This window comes from Dendrobates tinctorius, unplaced genomic scaffold, assembly GCF_039654945.1.
Source record: "Dendrobates tinctorius isolate UK_male_01 unplaced genomic scaffold, ASM3965494v1 ptg000001l, whole genome shotgun sequence".
NCBI lineage: Eukaryota > Metazoa > Chordata > Amphibia > Anura > Dendrobatidae > Dendrobates > Dendrobates tinctorius.
In genome coordinates, this window is record NW_027361669.1 from 15,466,417 (window position 1) to 15,491,228 (window position 24,812).

At 42.4% G+C, this 24,812-nt stretch overlaps 1 protein-coding gene across 6 annotated transcripts in view; it reads right to left on the reverse strand.

The window, feature by feature from the left end:
- Positions 1 to 665: 665 nt before the first annotated feature.
- The window catches only part of LOC141083503 (PDZ and LIM domain protein 7-like), a 147,019-nt gene continuing 122,872 nt past the window's right edge, over positions 666 to 24,812 (reverse strand). For all 6 annotated transcript variants that reach the window (XM_073567841.1, XM_073567917.1, XM_073568057.1 and 3 more), the window contains 6 exons: positions 18,479 to 18,516; positions 15,784 to 16,027; positions 12,194 to 12,374; positions 10,968 to 11,088; positions 10,752 to 10,867; positions 666 to 3,111 (listed from right to left, as the gene is read on the reverse strand). In XM_073567841.1, the coding sequence (XP_073423942.1) occupies positions 3,025 to 3,111; positions 10,752 to 10,867; positions 10,968 to 11,088; positions 12,194 to 12,374; positions 15,784 to 16,027; positions 18,479 to 18,516 (787 nt within the window). In that variant the 3' untranslated portion in view covers positions 666 to 3,024. The remainder of the gene's footprint in view (positions 3,112 to 10,751; positions 10,868 to 10,967; positions 11,089 to 12,193; positions 12,375 to 15,783; positions 16,028 to 18,478; positions 18,517 to 24,812) is intronic.

Sequence of the window (24,812 nt, forward strand, 5' to 3'; positions counted from 1 at the left end):
CTGACGCTGGCCTGTGCCAATGTCAGGATGTACTAGACAGTGATGTACGTTGTGCGTGAAGTCACCGTGCTCGCCAAACGACAACAGCAGCGGCAGCCCTTATGTCTCCTGTGCTGTATATGCCCCAGCCCACCAAATGATGGCATAAATATCCTAATGGACCGTGCCAGAAAAAAGGTTCCCCACCCCTGCCTTAAAGTGAATCTATCAGATTGATTTCAGGCGACCCCCCCCCCCCCCACCCCCCACCAACTGTCTATAGCTTTTGCAAACACATCCATTAATACCTTTAGCCAATCAGTCTGTTCCTGAGAAATCAATTTGAATCAATATGTAAATGGCGCTGAAGTGCTTTGGGTGTGACAAAGCACATCTATCCCCTGCCTAGCGCACCTTCTCCTGACTTTGACGTCACACACCAAAGGAGCAAATGTATCATCCATCGATATCATAGTAGTGGAAAACTCCTTTAGAAATTGATGATAAACCTCGTGCAGCAACACTTGAGAACAGACAGGGGCACATCCCTTTTTTTGGGCACCAGCATTAATAACATCCTCTCCAGTATGTCCATTGGTAAAGCACAGCTTTTATCTGCTACACATCCACTAACATCTAATACAGTAAATGAAAAATAAACGCACAAACAGTAAGGATACGACTCATCAATGGAGAAGCATTTATTAATGTGTGTTACATTAAAGCAAAGTGACAAATAGTGAAACCTTCAAGATAAAACAGCATTCTTCACAGCGCATACGTCTGATGAACGCCTCCATAAATATCATGGCCTAGGCAGGTAAATGACTGGAGTGTATGCTGCTAGGCCGTCATCACTGCAGAATTATGCTCTACCTTGCTCTACTCTGAGGAAAGATATATAGTTTCTTTTTTTCCTACTTGATCAAGAATGCACAAATCTAAGACTTCTGCAAGAAAATATTGTCAGTTTAAATAACACAAGGATCTAATATTTATTTTTATGTAGTTTTAGCTAACAAGAACTTGCACTAAAAGCACAGGAAATGATAATCAGGCAACTTTGACAAGTGTGATACGCTGCCATATGTACTGTTTAAGACACATAATAACCTATTTGGCCATTCATGGAAGGATGCACAATATTAGATGTTTCAGCATACAAGACAGTTAAAAAAAAGGTAATTGAGAACATCTATGTCGCTATAAAGTCTTATAAAAGCCATACTTGCATTTGTAATAGCTTGCTGACAATGTTAGTAAGGCATTTGTACGTCAGAATATGGCTGAATGCTGTACACAGTGCACCTAAATTAGTACGGCTTGTTATTATCATTAGTAGAGATAGCTAGCCTCTACATGTGTTCTATTTAACTACAGTATTCACTCTAAACACCATTCTACCTGATGGCCTAAAATAGAAACTGAAATCTATATATAATGTACATCTGTACACAATAAGGTAAAATGTTGTAAACTGTGACCCATGTAAACGTCCCCTCTGACCCCATTTTGCTTAGCCCATTCCTTGTAAACTAATTGGATACCTCTGTAAACTTTTCAACTCTTGTCATGTGGCCCTTTACCCATGCCTCTAATGCTGTTCTTTCCTAAATACGTCTAAGCTCCTAACATGAGCCTTAAATATCTTTCTTAAAAATACTGGTAAAAAACAGCATAAATCAGATAATGAGCAAGTGACTGCACTGACCATTTTTTTCAGTGCACCACTGAAGTGTACATAGGAGAAGTGATTCCTAGGGGCCCAGCCTACAGTTAGAAAGATATGTGTGCATGTCCAAACTCAGACCATCAATAGTAGTTTTAGCATCATCGAAAAAAGCATAGACTGTAACGGCAATTGTTCTGCTCCAAAGACTTTAAATGGGGTTGTCCTCCGTTGGCTTTCATAAGTTCTCTGGTATTGTGTAAACCTTTATCCCCTGGAAAACCCTCTGCTTGCATTGTGTAGGCCTTGACACGCTGGAGGACCCTTTGCTTGTAATGTGTAGGCCATGTCCCACTAGAAGTCACTCTGCTTGTACTGTATAGGCCATGTCCCGCTAGAGGTCACTCTGCTTGTGTAGGCCATGTCCCGCTAGCGGTCACTCTGCTGTATTGTGTAGGCCATGTCCCGCTAGAGGTCACTCTGCTTGTATTGTGTAGGCCATATTCTGCTGTAAGACCCTCTGCTTGTATTGCGTAGGCTACCTCTCCCTGTAGGACCCTCAGTTTATATTTTGTAGACCATGTTACGTAGGAGAATACTCTGCTTGTACTGTGTAGGTCTTGACCTGCTGGAGGATATTCTGATTGTATTGTGTAGGCCTTGACTTGCTGGAGGACCCTCTGCTTGTATTGCGTAGGCCTTGACCTGCTGGAGGACATTTTGCTTGTACAGTGTAAGCCTTGACCTGCTGGAGGACACACTGCTTGCACTGTGTAGGCCTTGACCTGCTGGAGAACATTCTGCTTGTACTGTGTAGGCCTTGACCTGCTGGAGAACACTTTGCTTGCATTATGTAGGCCTTGATGAGCTGGAGGACACTCTGCTTGTCTGTGTAAGCCTTGACCTGCTGGAGTACCCACTGTTTCTCTGGAGTGCCATTCTAAAACTGGTGAATGCATTTTTCTTTGCTTTAAAAGGATCTTTAATGATTAATACCCCTGACATTTTTCAGCTGAATAAAGATTTCTTTTATGTTTGTTCTGTCTAACCCTTGCCAATTCAGAACACAAGAGATCAGACACACATGAACTTGTATGACTAATTTCTCATATATTGGATAGCCAATTAGCACCTAACATTATAAACCAGTAAAACTTTAGTGGGAAGCTGAAATGTAATTACAAATGATTACATATTGTTTCCAGCATTTTCTTCACTTGTGGTGCTGAAGACATAGCTGATGTACATATATGTATATATATTGTGGGTCACTGAAGGCTCCTCTGTATTCTTACTGCATGCAGGCAGCTGTAGTGTGTATGAGGTGTGCATGTCTGTGAAATGGTGAATGTGCTGCCGAGCAGGTAGGCCGCTGATCACACATTGGAAAAGGCGTGGGTCTTGCAAAGAGGTTTGTCCTTCTTGGAATAAAATGTCTTCCCTTCCAAATTTGTCTGACATATCTAAGTGACAAAAAGAAAAACAGTTTTTAGAGCTAAATTCCAAGTAGTATGATACAACAATATTTTACTGTAGACATTCATAAACAATAACAAAGCAATTAATCCTGGAGGTACTGTACAATGTGAAAAACAAATATAATTTTATATTAAGGGAATCTGTCAGAATGATCAGCCCACTCCCTCTTAAACTGTCTAAATGGTCATGTTACTCGTTGAGAGATACTGTCATGCACACCTTTACTCATGCAACCTCTGTCTGCATGACTGAAAAATCACAGGTTTAAGTAATATACAAATGAGGCTTAAGTGCTCTGGAAAAGTCAAAGCACTTCCCAAGACTCTGCCTCCCTAGTTCTATTCACCACTTAGCTCCCTCCATCCTCTGCTTGAGTGATAGCTTAATTAATGACTAAATACATAGTCAGAGGGCTGTCAGTCACTCAAAAGAAGGTGGGGCTCGGTGAGAACGAGAACAAAGAAAATGTATTAAAAAACACGCAGTAATCTAATATATAAAGCTTAATGTGGGTGTGTGTGTGTATGTATGTATGTATGTATGTATAAGATAATCCTTTAATCGCCCCACCATGGAGAAATTCAGAAATGTATGTATGTCCGGGATTGGCATCCGCACCGTCGCAGCTACAGCCACAAAATTTGGCACAGTCACACGTCTGGACCCCGAGAGCATCTTGGCTTTGTTGTGAGGCAAAATTTTAACCCCGCACGTTCCAATTCACCAAATAATTTTGCCCCTATCTACATAATGGGGAAAAAGTGTATGTATTGGCATCTGCATCGTCGTAGCTACAGCCACAAAATTTTGCACAGTCACACGTCTGGACCCCGAGAGCATCATAGGCTATGTTGTGAGGCAAAATTTTAACCCCGCGCATTCCAATTCACCAAACAATTTTGCCCCTATCTACATAATGGTGAAAAAGGGAAAGGAAAAGTGTTGGAGGCAAATTGACAGCTGGAATTCAGATCGGACGCCAAGTCACATTTGGAGAGTCCCTGATGTACCTAAACAGTGGAAACCCCCTACAAGTGACCCCATTTTGGAACTAGACCCCCCAAGGAACTTATCTAGATATGTGGTGAGAACTTTGAACCCACAAGGGCTTTACAGAAGTTTATAACGTACAGCGGTACAATTAAAAAATCATATTTTTTCCACAAAAATGATCTTTTCACCCCAGTTTTTATTTTCCCAAGGGTAACAGGACACTAAAAGTTATTGTGCAATTTGTCCTGAGTACACTGATACCCCACATGTGGGGGTAAACTACTATTTGGGCGCATGGCAGAGCTCGGAAGGGAAGCAGCGCCATTTGACGTTTTTGGCTGGAATTGAGATCGGACATCATGTCGCGATTGGAAAACCCCTGATGTACCAAAACAGTGGAAACCCCCCCACAAATGACACCATTTTGGAAACTAGACCCCCTAGGGAACTTATCTAGATGTGTGGTAAGAACTTTGAACCCCCAAGGGCTTCACAGAAGTTTATAACATACAGCCGTACAATTAAAAAATCATATTTTTTCCACAAAAATGATCTTTTCACCCTCAATTCTTATTTTTCCAAGGGTAACAGGACCCTAAAAGTTATTGTGCAATTTGTCCTGAGTACGCCGATACCCCACATGTGGGGGTAAACCACTATTTGGGCGCATGGCAGAGCTCGGAAGGGAAGCACCGCCATTTGACGTTTTTGGCTGGAATTGAGATCGGACACCATGTCGCGATTGGAAAACCCCTGATGTACCTAAACAGTGGAAACCCCCCACAAATGACCACATTTTGAAAACTAGACCCCCTAAGGAACTTATCTAGATGTGAGGTGAGCACTTTGAACCCCCAAGGGCTTCACAGAAGTTTATAATGCCAGGGCATGAAAATAAAAAAATCTTATTTTTTCCACAGACATGATCAATTAGTCCCCAATTTTTTTATTTTCCCAAGGGTAACAGGAGAAATTGAACCCCAAAAGTTGTTGTCCAATTTGTCATGAGTACGCTGACACCCCATATGTGGGAGAAAACTACTGTATGGACACACGTTGGGGCTCGGAAGGGAAGCAGTGACGTTTTGGAATGCAGACTTTGATGGAATGGTCAGCGGGTGTCATGTGCGTTTGGAGAGCCTAAACTATTGAAACTCCCCACAAGTGACCCCATTTTGGACACTAGACCCCCCACGGAACTTATCTAGATGTGTGGTGAGCACTTTGAACCCCCAAGTGCTTCACAGAAGTTTATAACGCTCGGACGTGAAAATAAAAAAATCATTTTTTTCCACAATTTTTTTTAAATTATTTTAACTTTTTTTTTTTAACTTTATTAAATAGTCCCAGGTGGGACATCACTGTCCTGTGACAGATCGCTTCAGTCTAAGTAAACAACAGCACACAGCCTGACATATGACACATTGAGGAGTTTAGTGTTTTATCCCCTACCTCATGCTGTCCTCAGATTACGTTGCAAAAACCTGCTGACAGATTCCCTTTAAGTACAGGTGTTGATGACATCTATCAGGCGCAACATGACCATATCAACAGTTTGAGGGTTGGAGCGTACTGACAGATTCCTTTTTAACTTATTTGATAGAGGGAGTGGGATCATTAACTCAGTCATACATAGATATCAAGTAAAAATATTGTTATGCCACATGGAATCTAGAGTAAGAAACAATAGCAATACCCCCTGGAAATTAATAAAAGTTAATTATTAATGTCATTATCCTTATTTAAAATTAACATTATACAACATATACATTGCTACACTATATGGATAAAAATATTAAAATGCATGTCCTAATCATGGTGGTCATTCAGTCTCATTGCCACGGGAGTATAAAATCTCCCCACTTGCCACACAGTCGACCCTTACAAACATATGTGAAATGGGTCAGTCTGAAGAGCTCACTGGATTCGAGCTTGGTCTTTTAATAGGATGTCACTGTTATAAATGCCAGTTCATATAATTTCTTCCTTTCTGAATATCCCATCATCAACTGTAAGTGATAGCAATGAAAAGTGGAGACATTTACGCGATGTGCACACGTTGTGGATTGTAAGCATTTTTGCCGAATTTTTTCGGCACAAAAACGCTTACAGAACGCAACTCATTGAATTCAATGGCATTCCGCAATGCTGTGCTAATGCTGCGTATTTTTCTGCGGCAAAATTGCATCGCGGAAAAATATGCAGCATGCTCATTCTTTGTGCGGAATCGCGGCGATTCTGCACACATAGAAATGCATTGTTCCGCTTACTTTCCGCATGTGGCTATGCCCTCCATGCGCAAAGTAAGCGGATCATGTGTGGGTGGTACCCAGGGTCTGGAGGAGAGGAGACTCTCCTCCATGCCCTGGGTATCATAATACTGTAAAAAATAGAATAAAAATAAAAAATAGAGATTTAATCACCCTCCGGCGGCCCCCGAAGTTCTTCCCGCCTCTCACCACGCTCCCGGCATCTTCCGGTCCCAGTAATGCTTTGCACGAATGACCGCTGATGACGTTGCGCTGTCGCGTGCGTGACGTCATCTTAAGCCCTTTGCGCAAAGCATTACTGGGATCGGAAGATGCTGGGAGCGCCGCAGAGGAGGCCGGGGGAAGTTGAGAATAACAATATTTTTTATTTTCTTTTATTATTTTTAACATTCTATCTTTGACTATTGATGCCGCATAGGCAGCATCAATAGTAAAACGTTGGTCACACTTGTCAAGCACTATGCTTGACAAGTGTGACCAACCTGTCAATCACATTTCCAAGCGATGCTTGGAATGCGCAAGCATTCCGCAAGCGAAAAACACTTGCAAAACGCTTGTTTTTCGCGGGAAAAACGCATTCGGATTCACATGCGTTTTACCCGCAGCGGGAGTTGCGGAAATTTCCGCAGCATTTCTGCACGTGTGCACATAGCCTTAAGAGCCACAGTAACTCACCGAGTGCTGAAGTATATAAAACTTTGCTGATTCAATAACTGCAAGCATTAGATCACGAAGCACAATATCAAGCAATGGATGGAGTGGTGTAAAGCACATGGACAGGACACTGGACTCTGGAGCAAAAGAAACATATTCTATGGAGGGCCAATCACACCTCTCTTTTTGGCAGTCTGATGGACAAGTCTGCGTTTGGCAAATGCCAAGACACGGTCACTTGCCTGACTGCATTTTTCCCAACTTTAAAGTTTGCTGGAGGAGAGAGAATGCTATGGGGTCATTTTTCAGTAGTTGGTCTAGATCCCTTAAATCCAGTGAAGGAGAACTGTAAAACTTCAGCATACCAAGATACAGCTCTGGCAAAAATTAAGAGACCACTGCACAGCTTTATAAAAATCAGCTTCTCTACATGTCTGACAGCCATTCCATTCCAGTGTCAGTTGAATTCCAACCAGAGTACACTTCATTCTACTTAATGTGCTTCTGATTAGGTGATCACCTGAACCAAATCTTATTTAACGGAGGAAAGTATAAAAAAATAAACTTTTAACCATGCCAAAAGAGTTGAAAAGAAAAGTCCTGAGTGAGGAAAAGAAGGGCTCAATTCTGGCTTTACTAGTAGAGGGATACAGTGAGCGTCATGTTACCTCCATCCTTAAAATTTCTAAGACGGCAGTCCATTCCAACTATGTCAAGCAGCAGACATTGGGGACAACAAAGCTACAGACCAGCAGAGGGCGAAAACAACTCTCCACTGACCGGGATGATCGTCATCTTATTTGAATGTAACTCTGCAATCACAGGATAACATCAAGTGACCTACAAAAGGAATGGAAAATCGCAGCTAGGGTGAAGTGCACAGCAAGAACAATTCGTAACAGGCTCCTAGAGGCAGGGCTCAAATCATGTAAAGCTAGAAAAAAGCCTTTCTTCAATGAGAAGCAAAGGAGAGCCATGCTGAAGTTTGCCAAAGACCATAAGGATTGGACCATAGAGGACTGGAGTAATCTTCGCTGATGAGTCTAATTTTCAGCTTTGCCCAACACCTGGTCGTCTAATGGTTAGACGGAGACCTGGAGAGGCGTACAAGCCACAGTGTCTTTGCACCCACAGTGAAATTTGGTGGCGGATCGTTGATGGTCTGGGGATGCTTCAGCAAGGCTGGAATTGGAAAGGGTTATTCTTTTGCGAAGGACGTATGAATCAAGCTGCATACAAGGTTATCCTGGAAAAACAGTTGATTCCTTCTGCTCAGGCAATGTTCCCAACTCTGAGGACTGGTTTTTCCAGCAGGACAATGCACCATGCCACACAGCTAGGTCAATCAATGTGTGGATGAAGGACCACAACATCAAATCCCTGTCATGGCCAGCCCAATCTCCAGACCTAAACCCCATTGAAAACCTCTGGAATGTAATCAAGAGGAAGATGGATAGTCACAAGCCATCAAACAAAGAAAAACTGATTACATTTTTGTACCAGGAGTGGCATAAGGTCACCCCGAAGCAGTGTGAAAGTCTGGTGGAAAGCATGCCAAGACGCATGAAAGCTGTGATTAAAAATCATGGATATTCCACAAAATATTAATTTCTGAACTCTTCCCTAGTTAAAACATTAGTATTGTTGTTTCTAAATTATTATGAACTTCTTAGCATTATTTGAGGTCTGCAAGCACTGCATTTTGTTATTTTTTACCATTTCTCATTTTCTGAAAATAAATACAAAATTTAGTGCTTGGAAATTAGAAGAGATGTTGTCAGTAGTTTATAGAATAAAAGAGCAATTTACATTTTACTCAAAAATGTACCTATAAAAGAAAAATCAGACAAACTGATAATTTTCCAGTGGTCTCTAATTTTTGCCAGAGCTGTATGTCAGACAACTGCATATTTACAATTTTGTGGCATCCGTTTGGGAAAGGACCTTTTTACTCTTTCAGCATGACTGTGCCCCACTGCACAAGCAAGGTCCGTAAAGACATGGTCGTCTGAGCTTGGTGTTGAAAATCTTGACCCGTCTACATACAGCCCCGACCTTATTCCCGGCAAACACTTTTGGGATGATCTAGAATGGAGACCACAAGATAGATTATCTTGTCTAACTTTAGTGTCTGATCACCCAAATGATCTTCTGAAGGAGAAAAAATTCCCACAGACACGCCAAAATCTTGTGTAAAATCTTCCCAGAAGAGAGGCAGCTACTTTAGCTGCAGAAGAGGGGGACCAACTACATATTAATGCCTATGGATGTAGAATGGAGTCATGAAAGGATGACATGTGTAGGTTTCCCAATACTTTTGTACATGTAGTGTATGCAGACTTAAATAAAAAGGAATGTCTCATGGAAGGCAGAGATGCTAAAACTATTAAACCTGCTGTAATATTAACACCCTAAATATGTTGCATCCTTATGAGGCTGATTTATCTCACATTGTACAATGCATTGGAGGGCCTTTTCTCACTGGGACACCACCAAAACTACAACGGAGGTTCAAGGCCCCTATTCCTCTTCACTACATGACCACAGTAAGGAAGAGTTTTAATAAAGTGTTAGTCAGGCCTGCGCCCTCCAATCAACGTGCACAATGGTTTGGGGTTTCCATCAAACCCACAGAATCAGTAAATTGAGTGGCAGGACACTGTTTGACCAATGCTCCATTCAATGTCTCCTCATTGCACATCAGAAGGCTGGGTAACGTTAGTTTAGTTTTCGGTGGACGTCTTAGTGATGGGGCTCCCAGAAATCCGGCATTTATTATCTATCCAGGGGATATCTATTGTGGGGAAACCCAATTAAACGTCTACAGCCAATTATCACTTAGCAAAGTGAAAAATCTGACCAGCTTCACATTCTATCATTTGAAATGGCATGACATGACTGCTGCCAACCAACTGGTATAGCAGAAATCCGGAGATAGCAGGGCTCATCTACCCTCGTTGCGGGGTGCAGGGATAGGTGGAGGATTATTAATAAATGTTAGATGCATTTATGATGAGGCTGTGAAATAAAAAAGAAACTAATCACATTTCCTATCTAGACTAACATAATTGCCTCTTTTTTCAAGGAAGTTATTTTTCACTCGAGGACTTCTTTAATGACAATTGGGAAAGCTGCAAATTAGCCTGAAATGAAAAACAGCATAACGGGTCATGTTAATGTTCTATACACATAGAAATTCTGTAATCATAGCCTTGGCATACACCTCTGGAACACTGTGCCGACTTCTACCACCATCAGGACAGGCAACAGTTCACTCACTGCAAACTCCAAGGCTACATTAAAATACAAGAACAGAGCAATACTTGGATATATCAGAAACCCAGGACTGATATATTGTTTTATTTCTTCATCCAAATATGAACTGATCACTTACTACTCCCGAAGTGTGACCAGTCGGGGGAAAGATCCCAGAGTTATGGAAATACAAGCATCATTACATGAGCCTGTGCGCCTCTAATACAATCCATGTATACTCTATAGACTGGACAAATGTCCCATTAGGCAAGAGCGCCACACAGGAATGGTGGATGGTACTGCGGGAGGGGTTGGCGTTTATTTTAAACATTGATAATCATTTCAGTATTCCATTTGCGATACGCCGTTGTGATGTAACTGTATCTAGTATTGTCTATTTCACATACATTTCTCACATTTTTGGTGTCCAGCGAATGTGAATGCAAGCTTACCGCACAGACGAAGCAGGTGTCATGCCAGCTGAACCCTAGAGCTTCCAAGAAACGGTCACCGGCATCAATCTTGAAATCGCAGCCACGACACTTAGTGCCAAACATCTTCTCATAATCTATATAGCAAACAGACCGGTTGTTTTTGAAGCATTTTCAGCAGGAACATAAAAGAATGAAAGCTTTCTTACAGCCTTATAATTATCTCAGGGATCTCACCTCGTTCACAATAAGGCTGTCCTTCCTCCATGTAAAAGGCACGATTGCGAATAGGGGTCTTACAAAAAGCGCAGGTGAAACACTGGACATGCCAAGTCATCTTCAGTGCATGCATAATCTCCTGAAAACGTGACACATAGGAAGCGTGCTGGCAAATTAATCAGATAACCAAATACACCACGACAGAGCGGACAAGTAAATGTCACGGTGAGTTATCAGTAAAATCTGAGAAACTCCTGGTCTATTACCAGAAACCTCTGTGTCGGGCATATCAAACACAAGATAACAATACAAACACTGGAAGAAGAAGAAAGTCGGGAATAATCAACAACTAACAGCTGGCCCACTAAAAGGCAATCTGTCACTATGCTTTTTGCTACCCAATCTGATAACATCATGATGAAGGGGAAGAGATCCTGATTACAATGATGTTTCGCTTACTGAGCTGCTTGCTCTAGTTTTGATAAAATCAGTTTCATCTGCTGCAGATCTACCAGTTATCTGAATGCTCAGCTCTATATAACCTGCCCACATCACTGATTGGTAGCTTTCTGTGTACGCTGTGCATAGGCAGAAACCTGCCAATCAGTGGAGATGCGAGGTTATACAGAGCTCATGAACATGGAAGACTGCAGGACAACAGGTTTGCTGGCTCTCTAGTGACATTCTCCTACTGATAAAACAGTGATTTTATCAAAACTACAGCAAGCAGCCCAGGAAGTCACACGTCGCTATAATTAAGGTCACTATCTCCACATTATGTTGCCCTCAGATTAGGTGGTAAAAACCTGATGAGAGAATCTCTTTAAGACAAATGGAGGTGTCTTATTCTAGATGAATGTGACAGCAAATAAGATTCCTAGTCATAGATGTTTTCTTCTATCTCCATACTATAGTGCCATACAGAACCACCACAGTGCAGCACATGGCGTCCCCAAGGCCAAACCTTTCTTTTCACAACCTACTCTTCATTGTGATGCGTTTTAGGGAAGGCTATAGAGAATTATGGAGATCTAATACAACTCGGATTTTCATGCCAAATGTGCAATTTGAAGTATTTTCAGATAGAAAATCATTCACGTGGATACTGTAGACATCGGCAACAAGTTTGGGTGTTTGTAATTTTTTTTTTTTACTATGGCATGACAAAATGCTCTAAACTCTCTTCCACACATTGGTTTCTTATACTTTATGATGGGTTCAAATCAGTGATCCAGTCTCCTCACCCCTGTAATCTTCTTTTTACACTTGGCACAGTTTGGAGCAAACCGGACATCATAGCAGCGTGGACAGAATATAGATCCCTTCTCTTCAAAAAAGCCTCCTTCTTCCACCACTTTGTGACACTGGGAACAAGTAAATTCCTCAGGGTGAAAGTAACGTCCCAGCGCCAAAAGATATCGTCCTCTATAAAGACATTTCAAAAGAGAGCATTACTCCTTAATGTGGAGAGGGTTCACATACATGTAATAGATACAGAAAGTGCAAGCAAGTACAAGAAACAAGTGACAGACCGGCACATGGGGGGAGAGGACCCTGCCACAAGGGCGTCATTTTTGAACTTCGTTGCTTACAGTGAACCTGTCACCTTGGATTACACTATTTACCCACAGATATGGGCTTAACCTACAGCTAAACTGTGTGTAATGGTGAATGGCTGTCTTACGGAAAAAGCGAGAATATTTACTTATTTCTTCCTGGGAGCTACTGGTTTTCAGTCATAGATATGCTGCAGAGCAAGCTGTCAATCAAAGTGCTGACATGTGCTTAATGCCACCACTCACTGTACTGACAGCGGAGACTGTAGCCACTCCGTGTATGTTCCCATGACTGAAAGCTGGAGGCTCCAGGGAGGAGAGAAGTACATTTTCTTTAGATGAGAAACACTGGACTTTGTTCCCTTGCGGTACAGGGTTGACAGCATTACAAAACGTGTATGCTTTATGAGAGCTGCAATGAATGGGAGTTAACTGGCAGAAAAATGTCGTATATTGGTGCTGCAGCGTCTAGAAAGTGAAACCCCTTCCTCACAGACCAGAGAGTAAGGTTGGCCGTACACAATAGATGGATGTTAACCAAACGATGCTTCAGCCGATAGCCAACTTTCCCATACGCAGGAGCACTTGCATTCTCTAGGAGGAAGCCGCCAGCTGATAACTTCAACTGGCACAAGGAGATCACAGCGAACGTCAGTCTCAAATTGGAAATGCATGGTACACATCTCTTCCGACCACCAGTTGTCCGGCGCCCACATACACAGTAAGCCAAACCTGTAGATATCAGTGGTTTTCAGTTGACATTTGCATAATATGTATGGGGATCTTAATAAGTGAAATGTCCACAAAACCTTATCTGTCAGATTTCAGATCATCAAGTACTGGAATTGGCACTGTTTCAAGTTCATCACTGCTGGAACATGCGGCACTCTCTAACTATAGATGCTGTGATGCTTTATTAACTATCCAGTATAGTAAGTATAATGCTGGCCTTCAGAACATTTAGGGTCATTAAACATTTAAAAGTCAGCTTTGAAATCCATATCAAAATAAGCATAGATCCTTCTAGCCAAATATTTTCTTTAAAAACCAACTGGATAGCTTAGGAGAAAACATTCTTTATGTTCGCATGTGAAAAGGAACCTGTCACCAGGTTTAGCCGATACGAGTTACGGCCACCGCACGAGTTATGTCCACCGCCTATCAGGGCTGATCTACAGCATTCTATAATGCTGTAGATAAGCCCCTGATCCAACCTGCAAGATAAGTAAAAAAAAAGTTATATTATACTCACATGGGGGGCGGTCCGGTGTGGTCTGATGGGTGTCGCTGGTCCGGGTCCAGCGCCTCCCATTTTCTTGCAATGCTGCCCTCCTGTTTGCTTCATGGCTCCCCGGCATCGCGCTCCTTAGTACTGCAGTACTTGTTACTGCAGTGCGCAGGCACCGGGAAAGGTCAGAGAGGCCCAGCGCCTGCGCACTACAGTACTTTGCTCTGCCCTCAACAGGGCAGATAAGTACGCCTGTGCAGGAGCGCGATGCTGGGGAGCCATAAAGAAAGCAGGAGGACATCATCGCAAGAAGATGGGAGGCGACGGACCAGGTCCTGCAACACCCATCGGACCGGACTGCCCCCCGGGTGAGTATAATAAAACTTATTTTTCTTCTCTTGCAGGTCAGACCGGGGGCTTATCTGCAGCATAATAGATTGCTGTAGATAAATCTTGAAAGGTGGTGGCCGTAACTCGTATCGGCCAAATCTGCTGACAGGTTCGCTTTAACATGCATTACAGTGAAGGAGCACAAACTCAAAGCAACTGGGAACTTCACCTACCTGGGCAGCACACTCTCCTGCGCAGTGACCATAGACGCTGAGGTCAACAATGGAATTGCGAAAGCCAGTATCACTTTCGGGAGACTGCGCAAGAACGTTTGGGAATGAAGGGGATTCAGCCTTACCACTAATCTGAAGGTTTACAGTGCGGTGCTCCTTACCACACTTCTATGCCAGCGAGACCTAGACTGTCTATAGCCGGGATGCCAAACAGCTCAATCACTTTCACCTGAACTGTCTCAGCAGACTTCTCCACATTAGATGGCAAGACAATGTCCCTGACATGGCAATCCCGAAACAATCTAGGCTTTGCAGCGTTTACACTCTCGTGCTGAAAGTTCAAGCTAGGTGGGCTGCACATGTGTGTGGGGGGGGGGGGGGCGCAGAAAAAAAAATGTTATACAGACTGCCTTAAAGCGTCTCTAAAAAACCTTGGCGACAATATCAACATATGGGAGAAACTTGCCCTGGACCGTTCAGCTTGACAAGTGTGGGACCCTGACCGATCAGACATTGATCACATATCCTAAGAACAGGTCATCAGTGAAAGTAGTGGACAACCTATTTAAGAGTTTTCCTGCCTTAGGGTGTGTACACACGTTGCATTTTTGCTGCGTTCAGTGCAAATTTGTCACAAATCCTGAAGAGTTTCCTGATGCCAGCAAAGTTTCATGCACACATTGCTTATTTGTAACTTGCAGAGTTGGTACAAGCTTAAATCTACATGTCAATTCTTCCAGCGATTTCATCCATACTAATGAGTGGGAAAAAATCTGCACCAAAACCGCATGTAAAAAAAGCAGCAAAACCACGGTCCACTGTAATTTTCCTGCTAAGAGATGCAGACACGGTGCAGAAATTTCTGCACCAAATACTTAATGTTTGCACATACCCTTAGGGTACGTGCACACGCTGCGGATTCTGCTGCGTTTCCGCAGCGGTTTTGGCCGCTGCGGACCCGCAGCAGTTTTAGCTGTGGTGTACAGTACCATTCAAATGAATGGTATCAAAAAACCGCTGTGCCGACGCTGCGGAAAAATACGCGCGGATTTGCTGCGGTTTTGATTCCGCAGAAAGAATTGCATGTCAATTCTTTCTGCGGAAACCGCTGCGGGTTCCTACCTCCACCATTGTGGAGATAGTGAATCCGCAGGACCAAACCGCAGGCAAAACCGCAGATAATCCGCAGGTCTTTTGACCTGCGGATTATCTGCGGTTTTTGCAAAATCCGTGCAGATTAATCCGCAGCGGATTCCGCAGCGTGTGCACGTACCCTTAAAGTGATGTCATGTCAGTAGAACGGAACCTGAGAATGAAGGCAATCCATTGCTAGGCCCGCTTTATTCTCAAAATCAGTGGGTCTCCCAGAGTTTGAGCTCCCACTCATGGCATATCTTAGCCATATGCCATCACTTTAGGAGATAAAAAAAAAAAAAACATTTTCAAGGGGATGATGGCATTAATGTGATCTGGAGGAAAGCACTTACCGGATAACCTTATTGCACTGTGAACAAATAGGAGTCTTTTCACCAGTGGAGGTGGGTTGAGCCGCCTGCAGGATGGAATTACGGTTTTGGGCAGGGGTGAGGGTTGCTGGCTGACTATGTTTAGTCATTACAGTGGTAGTTTTATCAGGTGCATAACGCTCAGCAAAAGAAGGATCTGTGGTCCAAGGAGGGCGAACAGCAGGTCCAGAGGGAGGCGGAGGAGGAGCCGGGAAATCAATGGAATCTGAAAAAGAATAATCATTTATCAGAGCAGTAGGAGCGGCTCCGTAGAAAGCCGCATATGTAATATTCTAGTTTCCCTAGTCATTAAATGCAAAACTGATAAATGAGGTAATCACTGAGCGTGGTTCTTGGTAAAGATATTTGGAGGTCCCACTGTATGCTAAACAAATAAAATATTGTTTTAATAACACAAGTCACATGTGGATCTTCCTGCGATTTATCATAGTTAAAAACCTAGATTTACACATTGAAAAGCGTGTTATTGTACAGTATAGCTAAGATCTAGATAGGGGCAAAAAAGAGCAATATTAGAAATTGATGCACATCGATTTCTTTTGACATTCAAAACTGGAAATTCATCAGAATTGTGCAGTGAAGATAAGTGTCCAGAACGTGTAAATATCACATGTGGGAGGATCTGCAGCAGACAGAATGGGATGACTACATCCAGAGGACGTAGACAAAATCATTAACGGGTATTATGGAGAAATAGCAGCAATTACTCATTACAAGTGTCCTGGTGAAAGGGCAGACTTTGGAATCTAAATGTTAGAAGAAAACCAGCTGTAGGCAGAATTCTGGGTGGTGGATGGGATATCAGGATCAGTGTGCACCAAGAACACAATCTTTGATTTCTTTAGGATTTTAGGTGGTAGTTTAGCTCACCAGCTGTATGATACTCTTAGTTGATCAACACTCTGCTGCTTTATCATGTGAACTGAATGGTTTCTAGAAGTAACTGAACTTACAAGTAACTTTTCATAATAAGTTGTCCTGTGTGTACATAAGGAGTAAAACTATCTTTGTCCTTTATATGACTTATATCCTACATTTTCACCAGTTTTTCCCTCTGAAGGTTCTACCTTTTAATTTGCAATTGACTCTGAGCTGGTGTGAGGAGACAGGCTTCTATGCTGTAGCACATAAACATCACAGCACACAGAGAAGGACTGCTGTTCTTCATTCCTTAGCACAGAGACAAGCGGCAGTAGTATGGAGAGCATTATACAGCAGTACTAAGCTGGGTAGATACAAATCAAGCTCTGAGTTGAGGTCAATGCTTGTTAGAAACCTCAGCACAATCTTTCTGTGTCTGCCTCTGCCTGTTTTCTCACTGTTGTCCTCAATCATCCTTTTCCCCTTCCATATTCCATAGATAGTAATAAGATGTGCAATCTGACAGCTCTCTATGCTTGTAGTCTGTCTAGGATTGAGCAAGGCGTAGGTGAACTGTTCCTTCAGAATAAATGACAAGTTCAGGATGGAGGGAATTGGTGAAGAAGTGTCTCATAAGCTGGTAAAGAAGCAGAATTTTCTGATAACATATATTACAAAGTTTCTTATATTTTCCAGTACTCTTAATGTATGCAAAGTTTGCTGAAAGTACAGTTCCATTTTAAGACTCATGAAATGCAACCTCTTAAGAGAGGTAGGCTTATTTGATTTAATTCATATGCACCATTTCCGGTGATATCGTTACAGAACTAACAAGAATGTGTAAGAGTATGGAGGTGCTGTACATAACAATTTCTGCGATTTTATGAGACTGTTACTTCTATTGTTGCTGTTACATATTATGCACGGTGGATTTATTTCCAGATGCTACACTATTTTACCCAGTAAGCCTCAACATCCCATTTACAAGTACAAGGCCAACTTTAAACAGTTATTAAAGCATCGAGATTTTCTTTTTATTTCACCGCTGGAGTGGTATCACTAATGTCTGCTGCCTGTTGGTAGTAAAATACCAGCTGCCGTCTTCTCCTATTCCCAGTGCCATTTCAATCCTGATCTGCCATCTTGTTGGCAGCAAGTCCTGACTGACCGGAAGTCAGAAGTAACGGTCACAAGGTCTCAATGTAATTCTATGAGAGCCTCATTCTTGCTCTCGAAGACTTACGTTGAGTAATGACTTCTGAATCATCCAGGAAACACTGGAGTGATATGACAGGTCACAAACTGCAGAAGACTGACCAGATCGGCACCGAGAACAGAAGACAGTGGCTGGTATGTATAATACGGGGCACAGGAAACTTAGATTAGTTGCACCACTCCAGCGTTGCAATAAAAAACATTACTGGAGTGGTGCTTTAAACGTGAACCTGACAGCTGGTACATGCTGCCCAATCCATGGGCAGCATGTATCAGGCACTGACTGTATGATCTCAGCCAGGTATGTTTGACTCTGAACTGCAGTATTTCAGAGAAAAACTTACTTCATAGGCAGAGACCTGTCAATGAACGCAGTGTTTCAGAGTCAAGCATACCTGGCTGAGATCATACATGTATCACTGGCGTGATACAGTCTGCCCGTTTATTGGGCAGCACGTACCAGCTGTTAGGTTCCCTTTAAGCCCCTGTTTTGGGTACATGTGATAAAATTAGAAAGTCTGAGCTGAAGAAAAAAAGTTGTAGCGCACTTTATTTAAAAAAGGTAAATTCTATCACTTACCTTGGCCGTAATTACCAGACATATTCTTCACGCCTTGCCTGTCAGAGAAGAAAAAAAAAGGGAGAAAAACTATAATGTTACAAATTGGACAAAATGTTGATTATTACATATTTTTCTTGGTAGTTGATCTTGACATTATGATTTTAAGAAACTTAATAAAGGTTTCATTTTGCGAACGCCTCACTTTGGTTAAATGACCAAAACATAATTTAAGTGTCCTTTCTATAATATGATCACAATCTTTTTAGTTAGCACTGTTGGTTTGCAAGCGCTGGGGTCCTGGGTTCAAATCCCACCAAGGACAACGTGGGTTTCCCCCGGATTCTCCGGTCTCCTCCCACATTCCAAAGACATACTGATAGGGAATTTAGATTGTGAGCCCCAATGGGGAGAGTGATGATATCCGTAAAGTGCTGTGGTATTCATGACGCTATATAAGCTAGTAAAAATACATAGTCACCAAGTTTGTCAGAAAATTGGCCCAACTAGAAAGGGACAAGTGTATGCAAAGGAGCTTTCTATGTATTCTGCCACATCCAACAGGAAAGAATGAAGTCAACGCTGCAAAAAAGCATTATAAAACTTAAGGTGGATAATTAAAGATTATGTGCCTGTAATGGAGAAGCTTCAATGTTCTGACCTTCCCATGCATCATGGTATACATAAGCTCAGCGCTATAGCTGCTTCTATTGTCGTCACTTCCTATGAGCTCCAGCTTTGCTTTAATCTGCATTACTGCATATATAAATCAATGTTGTCGTCATCCAATTACAGATGCTTATGGCCGAGGAGCCATCGGCATATACTCAATCCGTTCAGTATTACCACTCCACCATATTAATTGGTGGAAAGGCTCGTCTCTGAGCTTAGAAGTAGGACTTTTCCTTCACCAGTTATCAATGAGAATGGTTCATGTTACATTTATACTTTATTACTTTACATTTACTCTATTTTACTATCGGCAAATTTGGATTTAGTAAGAAGACATCAACTTTTGCCCTGGCTAGAAGTTAAGTGGCTAATGCTGCAGATTTCCAGACACTCAGAAACCATGATCCCCCTCCTCCCAGCTTGAGCAGACATCTGTCACCAGCCTATGTGTAGGAATTGCATTGGAGCGTGTCATGTCCTGGAGCTCAGTCATTACACATGTTACATAAGAGGCATTGCTCTATTCATGTACAACGCAACAATGAATGTGATGGATGCTGCACCTTCTCGCCTGCGCACACATGTACATAAGGAGGACGTGACCAGTGGAGGCTGCATACCGGTGGCAGTTACCTGCCCTCTCTGCGCTAGCACATTATTGCCGCACTACTGTAGTTTCATTGAGTTTCTATGGGCTGGAGCATGTCGCAGTGCTGAGATCAGCAGGTTCCTGCAGAATACTAAGACACATCACACAGAGAGAATGGGGCTCCTACCGCCGTTTATCCATGAGCAGCTTAGTAAAGACGCCAGCTATTGTTCTAGTCTGCCTGGGGTGTAGGATTCATGCCAGGCAGCACACTCCATTGATAAGGATTTCACCATCACCTGGTTTAGGGCACTGAGATACATCGATGTAAGGTATTGTTTATCCTGTTTAATGCAGCAGACAGCCATAAATGTCTTCCCTATTAATATATAAGAAATACACATCTTGAATATATTTCTACGCTTTTTAGGATCATTCAGGAGGAAAATAAAAAAGTATGCTGGGTACCATTGATTCCCAGTCGCTTTAGTGCTTGGGTTAAATGGTTGTTCTTGGATGTCTCTGATCAGGAAGATTCATTACCTGTTTGGGTGCAATTACATATGTGGGTTATGGCTAATTGCCGGGATGCATCTGGACATGCCATGGCTTTAGGTGGCCTGTACATGTATAGTGGTAGACTGAGTGCTACCCATGGGCACTAATGCACGTGTTATAGCACCATTACATATGGAAGCTGCTTATTTGCACAGAAAAAACAAAATCAAATAAAAATCAGACACTTGGGGAAGGATAAAGTAACAGGTAATAATAATTAATGAACAAAGAGGCAAAAGGAGAGCCGTCCCCAGGCTGTAAGAGTTTACAATGTATTGGGAGGTATGATAAAGAAGGCAATTTAGGATAAAGTGCACATCTTCCTCTTCTTATTCATTGTAATAAGCAATGCTACAATATGTTGTTCATGGTAAATAGTATAGCATTTCACCATCAAACCTATCACACATTCCACTACAAAATCATAAGCGCTAAAGTTGAAACCCTTTTGCAGTAATAACAGACTCAATGCTCTTGGAAAGGTTTTATATAAAATTTTGAAAGTAGCCTGGGAAAGTCAACCAAGAGAGTATTTATTTGTGGAGAAAGACTCAGATGTTGGATGAGAATGTCGGGCTCGCAATATAGGCATTTCAGTTCATCCCAAAGTAGTGTAATGGGACTGAGGTCAGGGCTTTGCGAAGACCACTTGAACCTCATGGAGAGCCCTTCGGAAATTGTAAAGAAATTTTAAAAACAGCGCTATACCTTTTTCCCTCTTTGCCAAATTTTAAGCCCCCGTTACACATAGCGATATCGCTAGCAATATCGCTGTAACATCTCCGATTTTGTGACGTAGCAGCGATATTGCTAGCGATATCGCTATGTCTGATTCTTACCTCCGACCGGCTCCCCCGCTGGTCGCGAGAGAAGGTCCTGGACCATTTCTCGTCGGGCGCTTCCTGCTGGGCTTCCTGTGGCGCCGACGAGCGACGCGTGGACGCGGGCAGGAGGACGTCAGGATCGCCTCGTCTGAAAGGTAAGTAGCGACCCCCGACCGCTGCTATGTTGCTGGTGAGATCTGCCTGTGTGGCAGCTCACTAGCGACCACTTAGCGATGCACCAGCGATCCACATCATTGTCGGGATCGCTGGTGCATCGCTAAGTGTAACGGTACCCTTACAGTAGGCAATAAACATTTGACTAGGACTAATCCATCAAAGTACCTACTCAACCAAAGGTCCTGACACACAGTTCTTATGCTGCTGGCACTTAGAGAGGTCATTTGTGTTGAGTGATGAAAGAAAAAATAGGCAGTTTATTTTTGTACCATTTCCAGCTCTGTGATCGTCCATGGTCTACCAATACGTATCTGGGATGCGGTTACTCCAAGACATTCATTTGTAGTTTACTGTGACAGGTCTAGCAGATCAGAAAGTTCTCTAACTTGTAGGGAAGATGGCATCCTACGACAGACTGATCCTACCAACAATGATTGTCTACTGTAGAGAGATTGCATCACTGGGTGCTTGATTTCACGCCTCTGTCTACAAAAGGTATGGCTGAAATTCCTACATTCAGCAATGAGGATGGGATAGGACAAAGTTTTAGCTAAGCAGTGTGCTTTGTATAAAACATGGTTACCATTACGCTCTTCAAGAACTCTGGGCGCGGCCATTAACTTGAAAGTTATGCTGTTTTAATTCCAGAAGATACAAATCTATCTTAGCCATTTAGTGATCTTAATATGGTGGGGTCCTTACAGTTACAACGCAGTTTTTCTCTTGTTAGAGGAGTTTTTGTCAAGGAGCTGAAGTTATGGGGAACAGTCTTGAAAACAAGTTTCTCCTCTAGATACAAGTACGTCCTCCAATGGTCTCCCTTTCCTTCTACCTATATACTCTACGTCTTTCAGTAGTGCGTTGGGTAGGCAAGGTTGACACCGTGTTTGGTGGAAATAGCAGCAGCCCTGGATCTAAAGCTGCCTCTCTAACAAGAGAAATACTTCATGGTAGCTAGAAGGAGCAGCAACATGACCACATGGCCAGGACACATTGCCATCCCCTTTAAGTAAACAACAAATACCTATTTAATGACCTGAAGCAGAAATCCGGTGGTGAAACACTGATAAAACAGGTTAGAAATAACCTTAATACTTTTTATATCCTGATGAATAAAATGCATTTTCAGAGGCAGGGATAACCCTTTAATGAGAAAAGCCTATTCTCCATGAAGCTTAAAGCATGTATTCATCATTATTAGCAGGATCTTCCTTTACAACAGGAGACACACGCTGAAGGATGTTTAAAATCCAAACTGTGATTTCCCTGGTATCATACTGAGCTGTTCAGTGACATGTCACTTACAATAACATTTATCTCACAATGTGGAGGTGGTTACAAAATGTATAGCTATCATTTTACTACAGCATGATATACAATTCCTCTAGAATACGCTAGGCAATCATCCTTCTTGTTTCATGGGCAGAAGAAAGTAATGGTAGGTTCAAATCTCATCCAATGGAGCATCCACATGCCAGTTACCCAACGTAGAGTCTCACAAAGGCATGCCAATTTATTGTATTTTATGGATTCTCTTATATACAGAAAACTTGCCAAGGAGAAAAGAGAAGGAAAAAGAATTTTCGATTTAAAGTGGTTGTCAAAGTTGTTTAAATTGATGAAGAATGAAAAAAGATGAAATATTAGCTGATATTTGCCCCAACACCTCCACTGCTGACTACATTTTGACGGAAAAAAAACAGAGCTTCCTCCTCCTCCATGTGAGTGACGTGCATAAAGGGGGCTGGCTGACGGCTCATTTCAATACACAAACAGTAGCACTGGCAACATGCAGCCTGGTGTTGTCCTATTGAAAAGCAGGGCTCTGCAACTCTCAGCTGCCTGGGTTCCATAGGCCTGATCTTGGGATCGCAAGGGGTTCCACCAGCAATCAATACGTTATCCTCATGAATAGGGGGTAACTTAATATTTTGGGAATAAACCTTCAATATGAAATATAATTTTTTTCTGCATTGATCATAGAGAATAGTGCAGGATAACAAAGAGGAGCCAGAGACCCTTGTGGCACTGTGGGTTCTTTGGCTCCTTGGGGGAACTCATGGCTGCTTCACTGGTATGTTGCTCATGAATTAATTAGAAAAGCCGCTGAAGAAGACTCAGTCTCCAAAAATTAAATTTAAACAGCAGACAAAAAGGCAGCAACACTTACCTGCCCAGATCTTGGAAAAAATGCACTACAGGGTGCAGCCAGCCCATAAATTAAGTAGAAATCATATTTTAAGCAACCAGAGTTTTAATTTGTCCCTTTGTAGTAGCACAGTCTGATAATATGGCCATCAGGTCAAAAAAGTCAGTACAGCCTGTCCTAAATGCTGGAGTTCATGGTGGATTCATGCATATTGGTAAGTTTTGCTTTGTCATGATTTTCTACAAATTGTCTCTTTAGAGAGGAAGAGGACTAGAACTCTAGCGCCACCTACTGGAAGTAGCAATCCTAAAAGTCAATATCGACCCTTTAACGAGCCTTGTCACATGACTTAGGATAAAAGCCAGACCAAAATCTCAATTTGCTGACACTGTGTTTCGGGGTACTGCCCCTCGTCAGTGCAAAGTGTGAGATCTGGTTTGGCTGTGTGAGAGGCGTCTGACCGGGATGCTACTTCCAATAGGTGGCACTAGAGTACTAGTCCTCTTCCTCGCTGAAGAGACAATCTACATATTTCCCAGAGAAGCATTGCGGCTTTAAGTTTCCTCATTTCGGCATGATTAACATGTCACTCTCCACAGGAAGAAACTATGCTTCTTGGATCCCGGTCAGACGCCTCTCACACAGCCAAACCAGATCTCACACTTTATGTTTCGGGGTACTGCCCCTCATCAGTGCAGTGTCTGCAAATTGAGATTCTGGTTTGACTTTTATCCTAAGTTATGTGACAAGGTTGCAGTTTTCTGAGATTTATGCATGTCTGCCATGTAATAGGCTTTGACCCATCACATTCACTGTTGATCAGTCAAGCATGTGAGGCCACGTCACGTCAGTCAGCTATCAGCACGTAAAGGAGGCTGCTAAATAATGCATTGAATTGACATTCATGAAAAACCTTTTTGATACATAGCAGACTGTGAGCAGGGTAACACTGTAAGATTAACAAATTAAATAAACTTCAAATGAAAATCACCATTGTTCATTCTGGTGGCTGCTGCCCCTTAACTCTATATAAGACTTGTAAATTAGCAGTTTTGAATGTGGCCATTATGTCATGATTTCATTTACCTTTGAGCTGCTTTGTCCCTGGAAAGTGAAGGATTATATGAGGAACCAGGTTGCCGTCTTATCAACCAACATCTGTTAAACATCTGTAGGGTTTTGTGGTCAGGAGGAGTGCGGGGGTAGACACAGGATTACTTCCTAGCAGGAGAATCTGAACACAAAGCCTGATGCTCAGAGCCTGCCCTCCGTACCAGCTGCCCTGGGCTCAACATAGAAAGGAGAATTCTTTGTCACCGCTGGAACCTTCAGCGAGCAGAAGCTTAACCCTCCGTTTGGTAATATGCAACTTGAAGACATTCTCAT